Genomic DNA, 25,233 nt, shown 5'->3' with positions numbered 1-25,233 from the left:
ATCCACTAACTTAATTAGAATTTGAATAGTCTATAAAGCTTTCAACAAGGTACACGTCCTGACAAGGAGAGGTACATATATTATCTTACGCTTATATATATATTTGTATATGAAAATGTTTCTTAGTAGTATTCATATTAATCACTTTGCATATATGGAGTGACCCAACATTAATTATCTACTAGTATCATTATATTATTAATGTTTTTTTTTTACTAAGTTTTACAAGTAATAAGATTTAAATACACGTTTTATATACGATCACGTTTAAATAGTTAAATAGCATAATCCATTATTTACAAGTAGTCCGTAATGTTCCGATCTTATACAAGTGTGTGTGTGTGTTTGTGTTTATAAGAATTACGTTTATAGTTTCTAAACGTTTAAAGCGTTTAGCAGACGATATACATACGTTATACGTTCATTTTCGTCGATGACGTAAAGAAGCGTGAAATCAGACCTTGGCATCTAATACAAGTGTAGTACAGATAAACGATAGGGCATGTACGTCATTATAGATATTTTTATATAATTATGTTAATATTACACGTTAATGCCATGCAACCTTGTTTCACGTTTATGCCATGCAGACGCCTTGCGACAGGGGCGGATCTAAGAAAATTGAAAGGTCCAAAAGAATAGGATAGGCAGTCCTCGAACGAAGCTGAAGTGCCAAAGGTTACGAGCAGCGGAAGAAGGCGCCCCTGAATTTGAGGATATTCTGTAAAATATGAATCCGCAAATATGCTAATTCTGGGAGTCGAATGTTTACATTGCAGGAGTCGTCCAGACTCCCGAGTTCCCGTCTAGTAAGATCCGCCCATGTGCAACGTCAAATAGTCAGTCAAACATCTGGGCTTTTTCATTTTGTAACGCAAAGCGCTTGACCTCAACGACCAATAGAACTATTCACGTTTTAAACAATTATTACAATGATTTCATCACATGGGCTTGACGGACAGGAGGCCCAAATATCAACTCTAGCAATATTGAGGCGTAAGTTATAATTGATACCTAGTTAGCGACGAGCCCCTGTGGTTTCGTAGTTACATATCATTTATTTACAAATAATCCACGTTGACATCGTTGAGAATAACGTGGAGGAAGATGCCCCGTGAAAATGGCCGACGTATGTTAGACAAAGGAAATGCCAAAGATGCCTAACCCAGGTTTGCGACCCGGTCTTATGCGACCTGAGTTAGGCTAAACGTTTCTTTATGTCATTCTGTTTCTTTTCGTGGTAAATTTCATTTCGATTATTGTTATTTTGTTTACTTCAGATCCTATCTTTGTTATTTTCAATTGTTCACAGATCTATCGAAACACATTTTTAGTCAAATAACAAATCATCAACTCTTTTAGCTGATGAAGTTTGCTACCGTTTGGACTCCATTATGGTCTAACGCCATAACCTATCATTTAGTTTTCAGTAAGAAATCACAGTTTTTAAAACATCCTTTTCAATTATTACATTTAACATTTCGATTTTGCTACACATATCGCGCGCGTGCGCAAACATCTGCCTTCGACATCTCAGTTCGAGCATCGAATAGGAACCACCCGAAATATTTCTAGCATTTCTAAATAAACATTTAAAGTCAATCAACAATTTTGGGATTTTTAATTAGTTGTATCATCACTGATATTGCGATCTGCACATTCATTGAATAGATTTGCATCGTGAGTGTCAGATCTCGATCAGATCTTGATCAAATCTTGGCCAGTGCAGTAGCCTAACCTATTATCCGCCATAAATTCGGATAATGCCGTGCATTGTTTTTCTTTCTTCTATTCTATGTCCAAGGAACTCTGCCCAGGAATATCGCAAAGTCGCCTATCATCATATTATACCAACATTCGACGACGAATTATACATATACATTTACAATATAATACACAATATCCAATCATCATCGCGGTGACTGACACGTGACACGTTGTGTTGTTCCCCAAATGAGTGGAGGGAGAGAAATGAGAACAATACATCATTTTAATATATATATATATATATATATATATATATATATATATATATATATATATATATATATATATATATATATATATATATATATATATATATATATATATATATATATATATATATATATATATATATATATATATATATATGCATCGTTATGATATCAGTAAATTCAGTATAAATACTTTAAATAGGCAATAAACTATCTACATTGTGATAATATGTGTACAGTTCTAATCTTACTGTTTAAACCGTTCCATTCGTATTCGTTCCGTTCCATTTATTTCTTTTTATATCTTGTCTTCTTTCCGAACAGTGATCTAACGTTATTATCAATATTATCATTATCATCATTATTATCATTATCATTATTATCATTATTATTATTATCAATATATTGAAAACATCCCTGATGTTTGTACGAGTTTCTACATATCATATTCATACGTATTTTACAAATGTTTTTTTCTATACCCGTTTCTCAATGTCACCACTGGCACTGAACGCAACTCTGGCCAATAATGCGATGTAAGTACTCACTACGTACACCAACGGAAGAAACATTCCATTTTAACCGACGCATTCCTTTTCAAAGCCTACTGCTAATCTAAGTTACAATTTTTACAACGTGTATTCATTTTGTTTTATATTTTTTTCATGTTTTTAGAAGCCACGATCGTAACTTCGACGAACCTTCTGCAGGCAAACTTGCTTCTTCTAAAGGCAAACCTGGTTCCGTTGTCGGTCTGTACCTGGCGTGCGCCTAAACTGGGATTCCTCTTTTTCACCGATGGTCGTCATTCTGTCTCCTAGTGATCGGTGTCCCGTGACGCCGATACGACGACCAGCGAAGTGACGATCAAAACAGCAACCGAAATGGAAAGCACCAGAGCAACGCTCGTCCGCAATGACGTACTGTTACTCCTCGAACAGCCTGGACTACGCGGGTCGTGGTATTTAGCTAGAAGAAAATAACGAAGAACAAATTCAGTTTTCACTGGATAATAAACTGACGCATCTTACATCGCGGATTATCGACTTATGCATTGTTTAGATGGCAATACCGATCCAGCGAGGTGAGGAGGTCGATGGAACTAGAGGGGTATAGTCTATAAGCGTCCCTGTGTCGGGTGCCTCAATGTTTTTGTGTTTGTCTATAGGGCATGTGCATGTGTTTATGAGGTTATAGTTACGTGGGACTTTGTGAGGGGCCCAGACTCGTAGAAGTCAATTTTTGACCTCTCTTGGGTCTCCTGTATTTGATTATTGCACTATCTTGTACGAAAAAGCCTTTCTTCGCCGATCATTCATTCATAATTGAATTGAGGAACTATAGAGAATATTGTCCGGAATTTATCAATTTTTTCCATCGACTGGGATTCGATCCGGAAGTCATGGCGAGACTCGTACACCTCACCTCAGTATGGCTAACGGATCCAAAAATCGTCTTTCAACTTACAGGAAACCGAGTTGAGGGCCGCTGTATATAGAAAAAACTGAATGAAAATTAAGAAAAAAAGATGAATAAAATGAATGTCTAATTGTTGATTCGGTAATAAAACTTTATTCAGCACTTTTAGAAAACATTCTTCAGAAAATTTACAAAAATACGCCAAACTGGGATCGAGCGCTTTACGATGTTTTACATCCGCCGGTGTCAGTGAACCAGGGCACGGCGATCTGACCAGCCCCTACTCGATCAGACCAGCCCCTACTCCACAACGGATCTCACATCAACCAAAAAATGCCAACGCTGCAACGATGACACTTCGGCCGCAAAAGCTATTATCGGAAGAAGTTTGGAGACGGGGTACACCTGCACTGACACTCCCCTTCCGAAGTCAAGATTATATCTGTGATATGTGTACATTATACACTTAATGTTCTTTTGCATTAGTCCGGCCTCCTGTATCACAGTCTAAACCAAAGGGGCTAAAGGAAAAGTGCATGCTCTCTTTCGGGTAAGGCACGACAAAATGTCCGTCCATGGATCGACCCCTTGTTCGTGTATGCCTTTTTATTGCCAACACTACCTACCGGTAATCCGGAAAACGGTTTATTTACATAATATGCACATTAACTGTCAAATTATCGTTTTGAAAATAACCATGAAGAACTAAGTTACTATTTTACACGGGAACACTCATGGTTATATCAATATCAAAGAAAGAAAGAATAGTTCCTTGTCAAATGATTGATCAATTTACATTATGAGCACCATTGAAAAGTATTAACTGTTCATGAGATTATATGCATCATGGTTTACGAAAATTAAAAAAAAAATCATCTCACAAGAGGCATTTGTTTATCGTTATGTATATATATATATATATATATATATATATATATATATATATATATATATATATATATATATATATATATATATATATATATATATATATATATATATATATATATATATATATATATATATATATATATATATATATATATATATATACATACATACATACATACATACATACATACATACATACATACATACATACATACATACATACATACATACATACATACATACATACATACATACATACATACATACATACATACATACATACATACATACATACATACATACATACATACATACATACATACATACATACATACATACATACATACATACATACATACATACATACATACATACATACATACATACATACATACATACATACATACATACATACATACATACATACATACATACATACATACATACATACATACATACATACATACATACATATATATATATATATATATATATATATATATATATATATATATATATATATATACATACATATATATATATATATATATATATATATATATATATATCTCAGAGGAAAGATCTAACCCTGAGGAGGACGAAATTCAGAAATAAATATCTTATTAGAAATGTTCGGGCGGCGAAATGTTGCGTCATGTGCCTTCGGTGGTGTTGTCGATAAAATCGTCCGCCGAACTCCGCTCAATATCGAGAACTGGAAAATTGTGACGACAGAATTTCAATTGATCGTTGATGAAATTGTCGTACTGACGTTTCCATTCGACGATATACCGAGTGCTCCATTCGTTGAACTGAAGCTTCCAACGGCGTTCGGCGAGGCTGATTGGCTCTGAAAAATAAACAGAAGCGAGACTAAACCGTTGAATTCGAATTCAAAAATCTAACCGGAATTCGTCATCTGCGACTGAATCAACGGTCGTCGTTTTCGATACGTTTGTACATAGTTAGTAAACATTGGTTAATATAATGAGAATCAAAAGTGCTCAAATGCATGAGACATTGAGTGAAAGTGTGTCCAGATGCCAAAACAGGAATGCGATGATAACGATATTTTTGCAGATTTTGCATTCCTTTCTGTCTCTTATCATACTTTACTAATAAACTACGATTTGATGAAATCATGTTAGTAGTAGTTACCTGTTAGTGTCGAAAAATATCCGATATCATCCTCAGCCGCTAGGTGGCGTGCATACGTGTTAGGCGAAAGAATAGAGACTCGTATAGGATTTTTAAAGGTGGGTAGAGTAAGAAATAGTTAGCAATTAGCATCGATATCCCTTCACCAGATTAAACAGTAGATACCTAATCACCATATCAAGTGCCGATTGATAAATCATGTTCATGTTTGCTGCACGTACGCTCCATTCATCCATATGGATACCTTACCAGAAAAGATGGCTGCCTCCATGTATATGGTATCAATAATCTTTTTTTATGTAATCCATTCATTTAATATAGAAAATTATGAATAAGATTTTGATTTTGAAAGACGGTTACGAGGGACTGTCGAATCATTCAGGGTAGAAGATTAGTCATAGGTTGGAATGAGGGATGCTGTCATAGGATGCGTTTGAGGCGGCCATTTTTTCATCGATGGGTCTTCGTTTGTCCTCCTGGTGGAATAGAACGATAAAAACTTGCGGAATTGGCTTTAATTTCTAATTTGGCTTCGGAATACCGACTTGTGTCGCCCTTTCGATTGCAGATAAAAAAACACTCCGTGCAGCAAACTGACCCACCACCTATATCGACCCATCTTCGGATAAAACCTCAACCCATTGTGCAATACTCGATGATCCAACTACAAACAGAATTTGTTATTAGAAAATGTCGATGCGATTCGGGATAAATGTAGAGTTTCGAACTTTCTTTGTCCATCTATTCGACACTGCTATGACGTTGATTTCCCGAAGGTGGAAACATATCCAATCAATTTTCCTGGCAGTTTGGGATATCACCATTATTATTATCAGTATTATTATCATCGCGATTAAGCCGTGTGCGCCGAGTATACCTCGTTGTCACTGCTCTGCCACATGTCTCAAAGATCAAACCAAGATTAGTGAGACATTGCACCAAAAAGATGAAAACCATTCTATCTAAATTTGATAAGCCTCAAGATTGCATGCAAATTCATAGCTATGGCTACGATGAAAAGGTTTTAGTATCTAAAGGTCCACATAAGGCAGGTATTGCTCGTCTAATAAATCGGAGCCTCATCGTCTGCCGGACACTGTATGTATCGCTTACCTGTTGCCGCGTGCAGATTTGGTAAATAGTCGTTCCAGAATGCGCACGCGCGAGACCTCGGACCGTGGCCGATATTTTTCGATTTGTCCGGCGAATCGAGGGTATCTGTGTTGAGAGTGAGGTATTCCCTGCCGCGCAGACTGTGAATGGGCCACTCGTTGAGCAGCCCATAGCGGGGCGAATTGTTCGGATCTCTGAAAATCAAAGAAACAAACGTTAAGCGACGCGAAGATTTTGCCAAAATTTTGTCCAAATGTTCAATATTTATTTCTATTATCAACTTATAATCGAAGTGAGTCCAAGAACCAGTGATCAGTGCTAAAATTCAGCTCAGGCTCAGGTTTAGCTCGTCGGGTCCGGTCCGACTTTTCGGATCATGCCAAGTGTTACACCCGTGTGAACGGGTTGGCCCTGGCCAAGAACGCTCGTGTAACCGTGGCTATAGTCCCTGCCAGTAAAGGATAACTGATAACGGTCAATCGGTGGCTCACATAAAGGATAACATCAAAGCAAGGAACTATGAGCTTATAGAACAGTCGCGTATATAGTAATAAATGTACCTACCCAGTCTTACCGAAGTTCACCCAGTACGACATCATCTTGCGACTGAGTTCGCGTTCTTTCGGCGTATACTTCAGATTCATGTTCAAAGGTTCGCCGAACACGTACGGTATCTCATCGGCGTGCATGACTCCCGTCCATCGAGGCCACGGATTCATCGATGAACGATGCGTGAAATAATAGTAATACACCGGCAAATTAAACTTCGCGTAGGCTTCCGCCCATTTGTTTACTTTGCAAACGAAATGATAGTCACCGACGGCGTCGTCGATGTTATCGCGACTTTTTATTCCGTCGTGCACGTTTTTCCAAGGCGTATACTGAAACATGAGTGCGTCGAAGCCGAATCGATTCATCTCCTTCGGATATTGCGGATAGTAGAAAAAGAATCGCTCCATGCTGTTGATGAATTTATCCCTGGTCATATAAGCGTCCTCGTTTTCTCGATTGAAGTAGTCCGGCAGATCGTACAACATGAAGTAGGTCGCTTCGTCGCTATTGCTGCCCAGAAGTATCGGGCACTTTTTGAAGTTTCCGCGCTCTAACGACAACGTCGGCGGTTCGATGAAAAATGTGCCGTCAATGACCGGTACGAAAGGCCACTGCATGATGCCTCGTACGATGCTATACTCATGTTCAGGGAATTCCATGGGCGGTATTTTGTGCAAGCACTCTACTAGGGAATTCCATGGGCGGTATTTTGTGCAAGCACTCTACTAGTGCTTCGTAGCTATTTCTAGTGCAATTTACCAGCTTCGACAGTTGTATAGTCCGACGTTTTGCCTCCTCCATCGTCGTAGTGGCCCAATCGCCGATAGCCACGCCACTTTGCATGATCGCGCGGGCGAATTTATCCCGACTTAACGGCGATAACAAATGCATGCTTACGCTGACGGAGCCGGCACTTTCACCGAATAGCGTAACGTTATTCGAGTCACCGCCGAAATAATTGATATTGTTTTTAACCCATTGCAGCGCCATCAACTGGTCAAACATACCGGCATTACCGGGAGCATCCGGTATACCGAGCGCCATATATCCCAGAAAGCCGAGTCGATACTGCATCGAAACGACGATAACTTCCCTTTCCGCCGCTATAACGCGCCCGTCGTACACATCCAAGGTGGCGCTACCTGTCGTGAACCCGCCGCCGAATATCCACACTAACACGGCAGATCGTTTGAGTCTCGGGGTAGTCCTAGGCACCCATACGTTTAGATACAGGCAATCCTCTTGCGTTACAGTGTTTGGGTTCCACATTGTGGCACCTGAGAAATTTCCGAAGGATAAATCTGGTGCTTGTACGCACGTCGGAGGTAGTTTAGTTGCATCGAGGGTGCCTTCCCAGCGGTCATTTGGCTGCGGATGTTTAAAACGCAAATTTCCAACCGGCGGTTTGGCGAAGGGAATCCCAAGGAATGCGTCGACCGTTTTACCATTGAAATTGAACGATGTCCCGCGCACGCGACCTTTGTGCGTGTACCTGTCCGTCGGGTCGCGCCGCCTGGCGGTCGGGTCCGACTCGTATGTATATCCACCGGTCACGTGTATCGTAACGCATAGCAACAGGAGCCCGAATAGCTCAATCCGGTATGATGGTATCCTGACATCCATGGTCACATCGCTGACAAGCTTACTACCCTACAATCAGATAGAAAAAAAAAGAAACATCAACCGAGGAACTAATTGATGATTTCACAATTCATCTTTTGGATTTTACAATTCATCTTTTGATTCAATTCTAAAAGCATTTTAGATCGACGAAATATGACACATTTTCCCTCGGCAGGAATTCGAGCCTTATAAAGCGGCCACTGAGCCAGTAGGTTCGAATCCCTGCTGAGAGAACTCAAAAAAACAATAAATTGTATCAGTATCAATGGTTCCCCCTCCCCTTACTCGTGAACTTCGCATAGCGAGCGATAATAGACAATCACGTTCGTAGAGAAATGCAATTGGGATGGTTCCATAGACATGGCTTAAATCTAAGACCAGTCTAAGGGGAGATATGCTAATGGGACAACTCGTTTCGATCTTAAGGGCAGTAGTGCCTAGAACGGCCACATGGGTATCCAGAACCAACGAAATGAGGCACCCGAATCGACAGCAATGATCTTATTGATCATGGTTTTTTTTCTACAGCGCAACCGATGCATGATATCAACTGTATACAAGTATATATTGCTGTCCGCGATCTCGTGTCTGTCTCAATGTCCGTCTCATTCTCGTTACATCGCTGCGGTTTTCGCTAATAACGTTATTCCTCGGGATCGGAAAAAAACGAAATAGTTCCGAGTAGTAAGACGGGTGACGAAGACAATTCTCGGTAGCGTAGACGTATTAGCAGAAACGATGAGTCAGATTTAAGGTCGGTGGCATGGTATTCAATTCTCTTCTTCTGATGCCGCCAATATTCGCCTGTTTTATGCATTTCGCTGATAACTACTCGTAAAAGCGTTATCGCGAGTCAAAAATAGACGAGCGAATGCTTCATTAAATCGCACCCGACCAACATAAAACCAGGACATATCGCCGGTTCGTCGACGAACGGAATGGGTTTCCGCTTTAGTGAAACCGTGTCCCGGGAGACGAGTAATGATGAATGAAAGTAAAACTAAGTACCGCAGAGCACCAACTTTAATCACACGCCAATTCGGACGAACTATTTTTTTACGATAAGAAAGATCGCCGAGTCTACAGTGACGATTGTATATCATGCACACTTTACTGAGATGTATATCCAGTTTACACCAAATGGCTTTACACAAGGTAGTCATCTTAAATCGACAGGGTGACATAATCTAGCGAGAAGACAGTAGCCTCAGGGTCACACGTATCCGCTATCATTATTTCGGGTCTAAATTGATTCTTTAGCTTAATACTTATGTCTTGAAGCCAATAAAGACTTGGAAAGTCGAGTTCATTTTTGGTCTAATGCCAAACGCAACCTGAGACTTAAGTACATGTAGTAGAAGGAATTCAAAACTACCAGGATTGTTTTGCTCCACAGTGACCAGTCTTAGACTATCTTATTGGTATAACGAATTGGACAACCAGTATTAAGATTTAAGACAAATTTTGGACTTAAAGCCTAGCGCACATCGACACTGCGATTGGAGACAACTAGTTGCAAGGCAGTTTTCGGCGCATGAGAGCAACTGGCTGGATACGATCAGTTGCTTGAATGTGTCGATGTGAGCGAGCTTACGATTGGTAAGCGTCGATCTATCTCCAGTTCCAGCCAGTTGCCCATGTTCTACTTTTGAGCAACTGGTTGTACTCAATCGCAGTCATATCCGTCGATGTGCGCGCTCTGGATTTCGACGATCGACACGCGCCATGCAGTTGCTGCAACTGACCGGTTGTAACTAGATTTCGATGTGCGCGGGGTAATCGTTCGGTAGCAACTAGTTGTCTCCAATCGCAGTGTCGATGTGCGCTAGGCTTAAAGTTTCGATTATTGGAAGCAGCCCCTGTGCCTTGAGTGATTGAAATGTATTCTTCACACAAGATGAGAAAGTAACAAGGATACGTTGATCGCTATCGTCAGTACCTGGCGGGCTCTTTAACGAGACGAAACGACAAATGATATCATAATTAGACCGTCGTATAGTGAACGTTCTCTCTCTCCCTCTTCTCTACTACGATGGGTATTTTGGTGTGTAGAACAGTTGGCAATGTCTTTCAAATCGGAGCTAACTGCGTCTATCTTTAGCAAGGTGTTTACTAATAGCATATTTATAAACCACGAATAGCATATATATATAACGCGTACTAGTGATATAAATTCGCATTCACATGTATTCATACGTGCAAGTTCATATTCATTTTTTACGTGACGTATCAGCAAAAAGCACGTTTCGCAAGCCAGGTACTATCGGTGTGCTATATAGATATGCGCGGGAATTTTCGGAAACGAAATGCATTTTGAAAGATGCGTTTTTATTGAGTAAAGAAATTGATTTTAGGTAGAATGTCGGTCGGGTCGACTAATCGATAAAATTTGCGAATATACATATCACATTATAATTTGACGTTTTGTGACTTAAGATGTTAGGATATTCGAAAATGAACTTATTTGAAAATTCGTCGGATAGTTGTGGGTTGATACTCAAAGTGATTGAAAATGAACTATATCTCAGTCTATAGCTCCAGTTAAATTCGAGTCCCCTACAGCTCGTAATTCTTCGAGTTTTAACTAAACTTTATTCAGCGTAAAAAATCAAAATTCAAAAGAATCATATGTTGAATTAGATATATCAACTACGGTATAGTTTAAAAGCATAAGAAAGTTTACACAATACATTGGTACTTAAAAGCATAAGGCTCTTCTTTCGAGGCGCAGACATCTAAGTGGTAAAATTGATCGGGTTCCTTTTACATCAATGCGATGTTTTCGATTAACGGCCAACCTTTGACATTTCACTCTAAACGAAGTGAGTAAGATCCTTTAAACTTTACTCGAAAGTAATTATACAGATTCGTTACTGCATCTTAAGCGAACCGGTCGGATCCAACGCGCAAGTTGAAGTCACCGGCATGCATACGCGTACGAGATAATGAATCAACCAGGTGAGGAGGAAATAACCACCAGTCGATCGGGTTAGTATGAACGTTTTGTAATTACCTGAAAACTAAATACGCACCGAGCTTCGAGCTACTTCAGACTAATTATAAATCCCAGCACGCGAAACAAGGCTACCCGCGTATGCAAAGCGAGGAACAAGAACTTCGATTTTTGATTCGAAATAGTTTGAAGTGTAGCGAATGTAAAATGATACACTTCTAGCGATGTGTTGCAAAGGGGCACGTTATTGACTGGAGTCTTTAGACGTATTTCGAAAATGATTTGAAGTTCATGAAGCTATTAAACAAAATCATACATAAAAGATATACAAGTTAACTGTACTTACATATTAGAGAAATATGAATTAAATTTGTTCATACATCTGGACGTTATAAAATCTCATGTAAAATGTTTGCTTTTTCGACATTTTTATACCACGCGATGTCAAAACATACTTCTTTAATTCCATCAGTAACTAATTCAAATGAAATCTATGCGGCATTGTTCAACTCCTAACGAAATAGTCAACACGTGCAGCTACCAAGTCGGACGAAGCCTTGAAGTATTATCGAAGGAGACTCTAGAAGGAAGCACCGACTATATGTGTGTGTGTGTGTGTGCGTTGCAGGTAGTATCTACAGCAACTGATGACGTCACAGATTGAGACTTGATTGACCTCGAGAATCTCAACCTTGAGATGAAGAGACACATTATTTACACAATAGCGTGCCTCTGTTTTAATTGATAATGTAAGCAGTCCTGGCGCAGTAAGGATACACCGATAACTGACGTCTTAAAGACGAAGCGTGAACCCTACAAAATCAATTCGGTTTTGTAGAAAGTATTAGAAATAAATCTCTGAAGATGGCCGTAAAAGCATAAACCGGAACGCATGATTTCGACGTACGACTGCGTCCTTCTTAAAAAAGTAAATATACAATATTCAAGTACGTCGGGGCAACATCTTCTACCATTAATGTCTCAATCGCTTAGCAGGCGTATGACGAATAACTACATTTTCAGAATATCGATCTTATGCGCGTGTTTAAGTGTTTGTGCGGAAAAAAATGATGAAAGTTAATGGGTTTTTATTTCGGGAAAAGCAAACTGTTACCGAAAAACGAAGCCATCATCGGTGTCGAGTTTCAATATACGTATATATTATTTACTTTTATATATCGGCGACTGCCATCGACAGGAGTGTAACGATCCCGCGGCGAGTGTAACCGCGACGAGAGGCAAACACGCGTAGGAAAGCACTCTTCACCGAAACAATAGCTACTTCATTCAAACGCTAGTACAATATATGACTTACTACTTGTAATGAATTTTTTATATCCACACGAATGTAATTGATATGTACACCTATGCGAGGTTTGTTATTAGTGAACGTGCAGATACGGGTAAATAAATCGGTCTAACCGACCGTACTGCTTTCCAGAACGTAACCGGTAAGCAGGCCAGTGAAAATAAAACAAGATATGCGAAGATGATACGTTCGAAAATAAGAACAAGGCCAATGATATCGTATCACACACGAATAATAATGATGACGTAAGTGTCCTACTGACAATACGACGCTTTGGTGATTAGCATAGCTTTTAGCAAAATGTAGCTAAAAACATATATCGTTCAAACATCAAAAGGTCTTAAGGGAAACCACCAAAAATGGAAAAATAGAATAGAAATTAAAATAGAAGAGAATCGGCTGTTTCGAATCAATTCTATCAAACGTCAGATTCCCTTATAGTTTTTTTTTAAATTGTATTATATTGTTGGTTTTCACTAAGTTACTGATGCCAGTCACTCGTTTATGGAAACCTTCGAAAGGTCTATCGTGTTTTATGGCGCAGAGAAAAGATACGTACATATTACGTACGTACTTGATACATGCCGAACCCGATATATTTCAGAGCGACTCCTTGCAGGTCATCAAGCCCCAAAGAAATTAGCAGAACAGTCGTTGAAATTACGGCTGTTGTAGTTAACAGCCAACGAGCACAATGCTAATGATACCGTGGATAAGAAACGAACTGTTCGACGGAGTAATTAGATTTTATTTTGTACGATGCCGCGGCATGTACGAGCCACATGGCACGTGCTCTGAAAAGGTTGCTGCTACTCAATATAGTGAAACTGTTGCATCTAAGATCCACCCATTTTGCTTACAGTTGATATTCGTGGTTGTAATTAATCTTCACCAAAACTAGGGACCGCCGTGAAAGCAGAATTGGTAGAAAAAGGTTAGCGCTGTTTAACTATGGATTTTTTTGGTTGGACAATATTGCCCTTTTTCACACACGTTCAACTACCAGGTCAGTGGAGTGTGCAAACATACAGTCCGACAGGCCATCGATCTGGTGTGATAGCAGATCTAGCATTGTCGACAACATACACCATCAAATCATTACGTAGATCAATAGACCCGATATCAGACCAATAAACATATATATTGTAACGTATGCCTCGACGCATGATGCACTAACCGCACAGCGTATGGCAGATATTGTTGAGATTGTTCTTACGTTTAAAAACGAAGAACCTCTTTATACCGCAGTGAACGAAAAGCTAAAAAACCTACCTCTAATCTTGACACGGTTTGCGTTCGAAATGAGTTCGAGGCATCAGTGCAAAAAATATCTATAAGCGCAAAGGATTGAACGAATCATTAGATACGATGTTTGTGTATGTACTAACGATATATGGGCGGCACAAAAAGCATCCCTTCGTCAATCCAATAATAGTAGTTTGCTCGAGGCAATTGTTTTCATGGCAAACTCGTAATATAACAATTATTGGCATCGTTGTCAAAACATTTCCTCAAACAACACAGATAAAAATAAACCAATACATCGAACACATTGCTTCAACTGTTAGATACGTTCATTTCGGAAATATTCTTCTGTTGCTAAATGAAGTACTGAGTAGGGTACGAATACCTTTCGGTTCCTTACCAAATACTTAGGACATGTAGCACGAAACTCGGTGTACCCGTTCGAAATGTTCACCCACATTGATAGTTGCATCCTTGGTGCAGACCTTCATTTCAGGCTCCCCTGATGTTATTTTTGTGATGGTGATGCTGGAGAGTGTGATGGTGATGCTGGAGAATGTGATGACGGTGATGCTGGAGAATGTGATGGTGATGCTGGAGAATGTGATGACGGAGATGTTGGAAATGGTGGTAAAAGTGATGCTGGAAAAGGCGGTGGTGGATGGCGGTGATGGTGATGCTGAGGGTTATTCAGTGAAAGGTGCAGAAAACCCGTTATCGCAGCTTGGCAGCTATGTTTGCCAAATCTATCGCATCCAAATATTCATGCATTAAATTTTCATTTAGATAAGGCAGTCACGTGCGGTTACGGTATAATTGCACTTATGGACACTTATAAGAAATAAAGCGAGCAGACATCGACGTTTGTGGACATTTCCGCGTAAAAATTCCGGAGTATAAACGCGGTAAGTTATGGGGAACTGTTGAATGTTGGTCATTAGTCATTGCCAAGAAGGCAGGCCAAGGTTCTATTAATGATTACCGTATACTGTTAATTGGTCCGCCGAGACGGGGCACAAGTTGCATAATGAAACTTGTCAGTGCCCAGGAGATGGGATGAAGTGATTACTGAGTGACAATATAACGGCTATATGCCGACATTAAACCGCCCGATAGAATCTTAATCATAGTCTCTCAGTATGCCACGATTACATCGGTAACACCATCTACAGCTTCCAGGCGATAATCTCTCGCGTCCGATCTCGAAGAGGCTTGCCATTCGGGGATGGGCTTGATGGTCATGCTAAAAGCATTTAAACCCCTAATCAGTGGCCGAATGAATGCGCAACCGTCTTTGGATTTACTAAACAGCCTTTATCTTTATTCGGTGGCATGCCGTGTATTTTTGTTGGTATAATTTTTTTTGTACCGTACTCGTCTTTTGTACATAAGACCAGGGATCAGTCACGTAGCCATGACTTAGACTAACACCAAACAACTTAAGACCAATTTCAAGACATAAGACCACTTAGGGGCTTAAGTTCCGTCTATGCAGTTGGCCAATGGGGTTTGTGAGGTGAAGTCAATAATTTTCGTCCAACACTCCACAGGGACCTTCGGAGATTTCTGTCCAGTCGGTTTTCATAATCTAGTTTTGAACCTTTTCGTGTTAGACGCACGTAAATATCTTCATTTCACCATAGACACGTGTTACTTCAAATTAATCGTTTGAATTCGATTTTACCAGCGCGAATTTTCATTACGACAAAAAGTTCAATGCAGTTATACAGTTACAGGAAATGGATCGACGGAATTGCCCTGCAGTTACACGAATATCAAATATACCTCCTTTATCCGGAAATACATTTGGCAAGTTCAGTTAGTTTTATGTTTCTGTTTTTTCTTAACGCTTACAAATGATCAATAAAACTCTTCTAGCTATAATTGATGTACTGTTTAAACAATGCCAAAACAACTGATACGTTCCATTTTCCAAAACATAATACTCTTAGTACACGTCGTACATAATTTCAGCCACATTAATAGTTGCATTCTTACCGACCTTCATTTCAAGCTCTCATCCGACATTACTATTATATATTGTTATTCTCGTGATTATCGTCATATTCATTCCCTAGTGATGGTTATGATGGGGGCGATGTTGGAAATGGCGGTGATGGCGATGCTGAAAGTCGTGATGCTGATGCTGCTGTAGTTTCCCGTGGTGATGCTGATGCTGTAGTTTGTTTTTTTCGGTATGGTTCGTTTAACCGCCGACGCGATTAAGATGCCACGGCGATTCCAAGGCTTTAAGAACGCGCGCGCACAGGTGGATTAGACGATATTAAAAACAGCGAATATCAATCCGCGTGCAGATGTTGTATTCATGCGTCCGCGAATTGAAATCCACTCGACATTGATTTCCACTTAAGACGAAAGACCGAAGACGAATCGACTTTTATGAGCCACACAAGACAGCAAGGCTACGTATACATGCATTTCAAGTAGTTCTCGTGCATAATGTCAGGCGATACATAAACGAATAGCCAACACTAACGCCGTATTTGCCCAGAAAACGAGTTTAATTAAATTTATTGAACCTTAAATGGAGACTGATCGTTTGAAAATAACTTTACTTCCAATGTCGGCACTCGTGCATAGTTAGATTATCACACGTCCTAGATCGACCAGAACAAACGTTGGAAAGGCCTAGAAATGCCAGAAGCTAGAAATCTAATAATAATAATCATCATAAAAAATGATACAGAGCGCACGAATAATATTCAATACAGTTCAAACGCGTTCATTCTTTGTTTTACGGTTTTATTATCCCAGCTATAAGTCAACTTTCCCGGGGGGAGATGTAACACAAGAACTGCTTTCGAGCGCCCAGAAGTCATCTACCAGACTTGGTAATCATATACCACTGAATGGAGAGAGACAAAGTTAAGCGTCTTGCCCGGGGACACTACAGTGTACGGGGTTCGAACACACACGACCAGGCATCCCAGAGCCGAATGCTCTAACCTACTCAGTCACGCCAATCAACGCTAAGTTTACTATGTTACGTCTATAAATGATAAAAGACTATGTAAAACAATACAAAAAACGATAGTTTTACTTTCAATCCTAACCTGGATGATCACGGGACTCGCTCGTCGTCACCGGATACGAGAGCTCAGTAACGCGAGTTACGCGTCTGCCTAGAGGTGCACTGTACCCTGGAAGGAGCTGCCCCACTACGCCTTCTTATGATACGAATTCTTAGAAACATAATCGAAGGTTTTGCATTACGCTTTTTCGGGAAATGCGTCTTCACTGCGAGAATTTCTTAAATACGTGTACAAGCGAACTAGGTTAAGTCATCATTTTACTCTTCAATCTAAGACTAATTCAACATGATTTTCGCCCACGACTTAAGCAAGTACACACATATTTACCGTGCATGCATATTTCCAAGGAAGCCACTCTTGGTCAAACCATCGAGAAAAATAGTCGAAGTCCTTTCCAATGTCAAATCTCGCTTTGAAGCCGACGTTTTTCTGCATTACAAATCTGCCCAAGCTATCAAGAATAGTAAAAGTTCCTTTATATGCCACTGTTCGCTTATCGTCAGCATTTCTGCGCTATCTAGTTATCTTTATAACTAAAAGACAATAATCTACGTCTTCCTCGGTCCTTTTAATGGCGTAATGTATGCCGATATGCATGTCGAACTTTAATCAAAACGCATTACGCAACTCTGGTAACCATTCGACTTTTGCAGACAAAAAATTCAAAAGACACTGGCACTTCCTCAAAAGTAAAATCCTACTGGGGAATGTGTCTTATGACGATTGGGTCTCTTAGTTTACATGGCTAGACCGGCGTTTGCAGGCGTTCAGACGATTATTCAAATGAAATTTCTTCCCGAGACAAATTAGGCTCTACTTGTTTTAAAGTCTGGCTGTTTATCAACTCCTCAAAGCGCTAAACCCCGAGGGGAATGGCAGTCAAACCAATGGTATAGCGTCATGTAACGTCGATGTATCTCTGCTATAATGGGCGATGGGACATACGTTACGATACATCCGGCCATTTCTAACAAACAAATCATAGCAGTATAGCTGTCACTGTCATTCTCCTGCAATGTTGAACAGATATTTTTGACGATATTTTCTTAAACCATTACAATAATGTTCTTATATTCATTGACACTATGCTTTATATAAGGGGTACTATGTGAGTCGATGTGCACTACGTCATCAAAATTGGCGTATCAGGATAACAATTACGATTGTGAATTTTGGCGATTATTCTATTATTGAATATATTTAATGATTCTTATTTACTATTTAATAAATATAAATAATAAATAATTTTGCTAATGAATTTTGAGTTGATGTTTCCATACCCCTTCAATATTGGAGTCAGCCTGGTTAGACTGGTTGCCGGTAAATTCAATTCAATTGTTGATCAAATTTAAAATAACTATATTGATCCTTAATTGTCGATAGTTAGTTTTCTAGTTACGTTAATAACGTATAAGGACAGGCGTTCTTCTTTTACTAAGCGAAACAATGATACGAATTGCTTTCGAAACCGGAGCTTCTGCAAAATTCGCGTTTGCCTCAGCGAATTCCCCGTTATCCGGCGGCAGTTTAGGAGCCACTGATAAATCACATTACAACTAGAAATGAAGCGAGAATTTCGCGCACGATAAATCCGAATCTATTATCATTCCCAGAGAGGATTAGAAGCGTTAAAATAATCGACGGAACATTATAACCGCCATTGTGCGGTTACTTAACGCCCGCGTTATTAATGACTGCTACACCAAATCAGTGCCGTACATACCTCGTGATTTACTGTGTATCGCGCGGCGCGGTAACGTGCAACGACGCTCTGAAATAATTCTAGGCATCGTGAATATATCTCAATCGCGTGAGTAAAACCTTACCGTAACTCGCCTACTTTAGCGCCCACCTATCGGGTATCCTTGTTCTCACGCAGCAATCAATCTGCTGTCACCCACCTCCTCACACGATGACCTTTTGAGTGGCAAAATCTGGACGAACACACATTATTCGCGAATGGTGAATGTCCGTCCAAACATGATGGTTCAGACATCACAACCTAATTCGTGTTAATCGAAAATAATGTTCGGGTACTGTCGTCACGACCTTATACTCTACGGATTATGCGGAGAATTGGAAGACGAACTCGAAGACATCGACACAAGCTAGAAAATGTTAAACAAACGCTAACTCAAACCAGAAGTAAATACATATTTAAATATTATCAATGATCTAATAAATAATTGACAATCTTTCTAGTGAATAGTATGTTTACTCTGCACGAGTTCCGTCGTCTCGGTCAACTCGAAACGCCCTGACTTGAAATACCAATCAGACCGTAAAGAATATGCCTGGTAGGAAGTACAGGTTCTGAGAGAGAGACAGAGATATTTATAAATGATATGTCCATACATTTTGCTCAATACGTACTGCATATAGAGAGTTTCTATACACGGAGGCAGTTATCGACTTATCTTGGCAGGAAAAAGACGCGGCACTGAGCCTGCAAATTAGATTTCTTCGCCGACATCGACAAATATAATGCGTTTCCATAAATTTACTATAATCTTGCATGTGGAACTCTGTAGCCATATGTGCTTTCGCGTAGGGATACACAATATTACCGTCAACCGATCCCTACTTTTCAATCAATAAACATGAATAATATACATATATAGCATATATAATATATATTCATATCTGCAAGGATAGAGGTTTTTTAGAATTCGCTGAACGTGTATTTCAGGATTACCTATTCGCCATACATTACGCAGCTCGCACTACGGTACATGCACGACGTCTTCGTCCAGACCCCCTGATTAATATTAATGAAGGACATGACCGTGGCCGTCTGCGAAGTGGTCTTTTTATCGTATATATTCAACAGCACGATGCCGAGTATAAACGAGCAATCCTCAACTGGATTCAGATCGATTGTATTCCAGGCGCGAGCCGGGAAGTTGTTCGTTTTCTGTGTGTGAATTAGTTCCCCTGATCATTTCATCGGTCTCGCGTGGCACATTTCGTTAGCTACGTGCGGTGTGTCGCCATCGCTACTGCTACTCATTAGTCATTAGCTACCATCTCCCATGCCGGATGTGGTCGACAAACAGTCTTAAGACGGCGGCTACGATTAGACAAACGCCGAAATTTCCAAAAAGTTAGTTCAGTGGCCTTTCAGGATCCCTGCCAAAACAGTTTGGCGCGGTGGTTGTTGCCGCATTAAGACCCCTGTCGAAATCCACATAAGCTCGATGTCTTCAGGTTGCATACAAAATAAACCCCAACCAGTCGCTTACCGGTCCAGGCTGGTTGGAAGATTGTCTGAACGAACCGTAATGGGAATTTCCAATAATGAACTTCGATTTAAACAAAAAAATGCTGTAAATTCGTCTGCCGATCACACTTCTATATCTGTACTCTGATATCCGATTGTTCCCGGCAGATGTGGTAGGTTTTGAAAAAGGTACAGAACTCAAAATGAATTCAAAATTAACCAACCAATCAATCAACCAAATGAATAAGAGTAACCACTGTTAAAAGAATCCTAAGCTGTCTACTAACCCAGAGCAGATTAAGATAAATTCCAACGGATTTAAGATTAAGTACATTGTGTACATCTTTTCGATTGAGCGTATGAATAAAGGAATTTCCTTTTTTTGAAATCTTGCTATTGGAAATATTATAAACGGTCTATGATCTCATCTCGATACTGAAATAGATCTAAAACGCAATCGCGTTCGATGACGACATTTTGAAGTCAATCAATATTTCAAAGGACGCCTGAATATATTAGCAATTACCGAGTCAAACGTTACAGAAAATATCAATATGGAGGTGATATATATATATATATATATATATATATATATATATATATATATATTTTTATATATATATATATATATATATATATATATATATATATATTTTTATATATATATATATATATATATATATATATATATATATATATATATATATATATATATATATATATATATATATATATATATATATATATATATATACATTGTTCCATACGAATGGGGAACCTACGACACCTCCTGTGGCAATCGAGGATTCTACTAATGGCAGGCGAGGATCCATCGAGTTCATTTGTAGTAACTTGGTCTTCCACATTCGATTTCTTCTACATTTCAATGAAGGCTGAATGAACTTTTCTCTTAAAAAGATCATCGTTATTGGCAATTATACCAATATCTGAGTAGAAAAAAATTAATTTAATGTACATTTGGTGGGTGCTGTGAGAGCTATGGATTCGGAAGCCTAAGAATTCACTTCAAAGTTCATTGAAAAAGAACTAATTTTGGCAGCGTAACAAAACTCGTTGGAGCTACATCTAAAACTACATGTACTATGATTAATGACCGAGTGCTCGTCACGCCGTTTTGTGGGATAGTGGGATAACGAATAAATGAATTGTTGTTTCGATCGGAAAGTTATTACGACGCTAATTTATCGCTTTGAAGTCTTCGAGGCCGACTCGCAACCGGCCGAACATCATGTTGATTTACTCGTTCGGATAATGCAAATCGGATTTAAGCAACAAATCGAGCCTCGATACCGGAGAATAAACACCGGAAATCCCCGACAATGTTCGGCATAATCCGAGAATTTTCGGAAACGCTTTCCGGAAATCCGAGCGCGGCCGACAATGACGCCACATCCGGGTTCGACTTGTTAAATGATTTACACGACGGGCGTCGAATAAACGGTTGCCTTTGTAAGTCGGTGTACCCGGATTTATTTTGCCTCTCCGCTATTATTCAATGCCAATACTGTCAATATGGAGAGGGTACTTTGTAGACTAGAGCTTATGCTTTTTGTTGAAACGCTACCGATGCTTATTTCCACAATACTAACGGCCCTCAATGCATGTGAAAAAATCCATAGCCGTTGGCAATTTTAATGACGAGAGATTAATGCTAACAGCAGTTCCGCCTGTTTGTGTCGGAATTCTTGAAGCTTTCAAGCAAAACGCTCTTATATAGAAGACGCACTAAAATGCCGACCGACTATCCGTCGCGTCGCAGCGTTAGAAGGGTCAATTTCTCTTTAGGGAGAAAAATCATTTACTGGGAAAAAGAAAGAAGTCAAGACTTTGTCTAATTGATGATATCAGTGACCAGCCACGCCAGCTGGAGTGGTTACCACGGAATTCGATAAGTAGTCTTTATTTTTCAAGTGATCTCGCGATGAATATGTCGCCATTTTCCGAGGCTGGTGACGTATATGTGCATGCAGTCACGAAAATCATACACCACGGATCTGAGCTAACATACCAACTTCACGGACGGTCCGGAATTACGTCGTCAATTTGGACCGGTAGAATTCCCACACTCTCGACGATGTAATCACACAAACAACGTTGACCCGAATCTTACCTTGAACTGACGTGAAAGAAAGGTTTCCTATCGTTGTGTTACCTATAATCTGATTGTTACTGACCGATGTTTGACTTGACGTGTGTGTTGTTGCATTTGTGATATAGGTAATCATCTTATACGCATATATCGACTACAAAGCCTGCTAATAACAGAGCCCGGAACGGCACTTTCTCGATAAACATATACATACATGTATAAATGCACGGAAATTGAAACAAACACATCCATAACGATATATACATCGTTCACAAGTAACTGAGAATATTTCTAACACAGTTTCCGTTATAACGCTGCGATACCTGATAGCGAATTACCCGACGTTTCAATCGCCTTAAGCGGTGGAAACCGTAAACTGCAATCTCTAGGGCTCGAACGACACAATGACATACTTCTTCTGTATTATTTGTCGCTTGATTTTTTCAAAAATCAAAATTAAGCCCGCAGGTACATAGCGTGACTAAGATAATGATGCATACAATGTACATATATATTGCCTTATAATGTTTGTAACGAAATATGTATATATCATATCGTATATAGGCAACCTATCTATATCGAGTACCAGTACATTAATGCATTACATTCAGCATTTAAACCATAACTTACAGTAATAAGACTAAGTAATAGGACTGCCCACTTCGAATACTCATTCAATTCAAATTGATAAGTAGAGGCTGCTCGATTTCGTTTCGCCGCTTACTTGAGAATGCGGGAGACAACAGGTAGACCAACTGTAGGGTACTTGGTAACATTACGGTAATTGCTATAACTAAAACGTTCGTACCTTCCATGCAACGGGTAATAGATATTCCGCTTAAAGGCTCGTATTCTTGTGTTTGTTGCGCTGTTATACATATATACGCGTGCATAATAACATTCATACATATACAGTACTGTTTTAATAGTGACAGCTTGACGTCGTCCCGTGACCGTCCCAGATTAGCGGGAATTACAAAACTATATATAGGCCTACCTATTATTTATCATTAATTTGAAATGAGCGCTTTTTACAATATCATTAAACAGTCGTTTGCCTAGTATGACTACCAGTCGTTGTTTGTGGAACGACGGCTAGGTACTAGACTATCGTTTGCCCAACACGCGTCGGTCATTTCCATTGCTAGGATTCGAACCCAAGTGAACGTATGCAAATTTTATGCAAACTAGCTAGCGCAGAAAATTCCAGTTGGTATATTCAGAAAGATAACCTAGATCGCATCGCAGAATATAACGATATATCTGCATATCGCTATATTCAGGAATAAATGGATAAGTACGAACAATTCCCTGCAAACTGGAGACATATAAAGAAGACATTACATGGAAAATGGCGTATTTGAATATCTTACCAAGTTGACGATCTACTATCTGTATTGCGTAACGGATATGTTGAAATATATATCTCATATTATAGCCAGTAATATCCGGAAATTAACGGCTTGTTTCCGGAGATAGGTATTTTCACGGCACTATATAGCAGCCAGTACGTAACAACACTTCAGCGTCAGTGGAAGGTGCTGTGTAGATACTACTGTGTGTGTGTGTGTGTAGTGCGGTGGATATATGAGCGGAGAGCGCGAACGAAGCGACGACTGAAGCCGCTAATGAACGAACTAACAGTCAATTACCTTCGGGCAACAATCGTAGAAAAAAAAAACAGTACGAGTGATAAGCAAACCGATATCGGACATGAATATCGAAATACGAAGTCGACTATACAGAATGTAGACTGGTTGCCGGTCTCTACCTTCAGTTAGACTATTCTGACTGGGAATGCAGGTGGCGCAGAATTGGACAGGCGACCAGTCTATACAGAAGGCGCACTATATCAATGCTTCTATAGTCTCCAACCGAGTTCTGCAGACGAACTGGTGATGGGGGGTGTTTCGATCACGTGTTCACAACAGAATAGACGTTTTGGAGTTCCAAAAACGATCACGTTGCTAATAAAGGAGCGCGATCAGATGCCTGTAGATATACGCAATTGATAATAGAGTTCACCCAAAGCACCGAATTCAATTGATAAGTTTTTTCCTTACTCACTTATCATAACAGTCTGTCTGAAGAAGTGATTAAATGGTTAAGATGGTCGCAAGATATGTTTGCATAACGACTTCGAACGTAAGGAAATGGCGACGAGTCGACGCGTCATTCTAAACGTTTTTCTCGACCAGCTTAGGCGTTGCTCATACGACGTGTGTTTTACAGTTAATACTTGGAAGTCGTCAAATCCCAACGGACATCAATTGCTCGATCAATACGCGTTATATAGTTTTTTTTTTGTCCTATCCAATCAATATGCAGTAAAGATACAAGTCGATACAGTTGATGCCATGATTACCACGGGGAGTAATATCGGTTTTTCATCTCTTGTCAACTCTATATGGTCTGACGGGTTTTAATGAAATCAAAAACATACGGCGCTCGCCAATTGGTAATTGCCAACTTCGTACGTTCAGTATAACAGTTTTGACAAGCGTTTCTAGAAGCAAACGTTTCAAGTGAAAACACGAATCAACGAAAGGCGTTGGTATAACCAGGGAGGTGAGACTAGAAAAACAACGGTCGATTTTGTCCCTTATTTTGG

The 25,233-nt window shown here is 39.6% G+C and overlaps 1 protein-coding gene across 1 annotated transcript; it reads right to left on the bottom strand.

The window, feature by feature from the left end:
• Positions 1–4,860: 4,860 nt before the first annotated feature.
• LOC141910792 (acetylcholinesterase-like) lies at positions 4,861–23,526 on the bottom strand. Its single transcript, XM_074801600.1, has 5 exons — positions 23,431–23,526; positions 7,848–8,759; positions 7,122–7,807; positions 6,558–6,751; positions 4,861–5,136 (listed from the first exon to the last, which is right to left on the bottom strand). Exons 2-5 carry the CDS (start codon positions 8,730–8,732, stop codon positions 4,940–4,942), a joined length of 1,962 nt encoding a protein of 653 aa, XP_074657701.1. The 5' UTR covers positions 8,733–8,759; positions 23,431–23,526; the 3' UTR covers positions 4,861–4,939.
• Positions 23,527–25,233: the final 1,707 nt, after the last annotated feature.

The sequence above is a fragment of the Tubulanus polymorphus genome, chromosome 9, assembly GCF_964204645.1.
Source record: "Tubulanus polymorphus chromosome 9, tnTubPoly1.2, whole genome shotgun sequence".
NCBI classification, from domain to species: domain Eukaryota; kingdom Metazoa; phylum Nemertea; class Palaeonemertea; order Tubulaniformes; family Tubulanidae; genus Tubulanus; species Tubulanus polymorphus.
The sequence above is the reverse complement of the archived record's forward strand: the minus strand, read 5'-3'. Positions and strand labels throughout refer to the sequence as shown.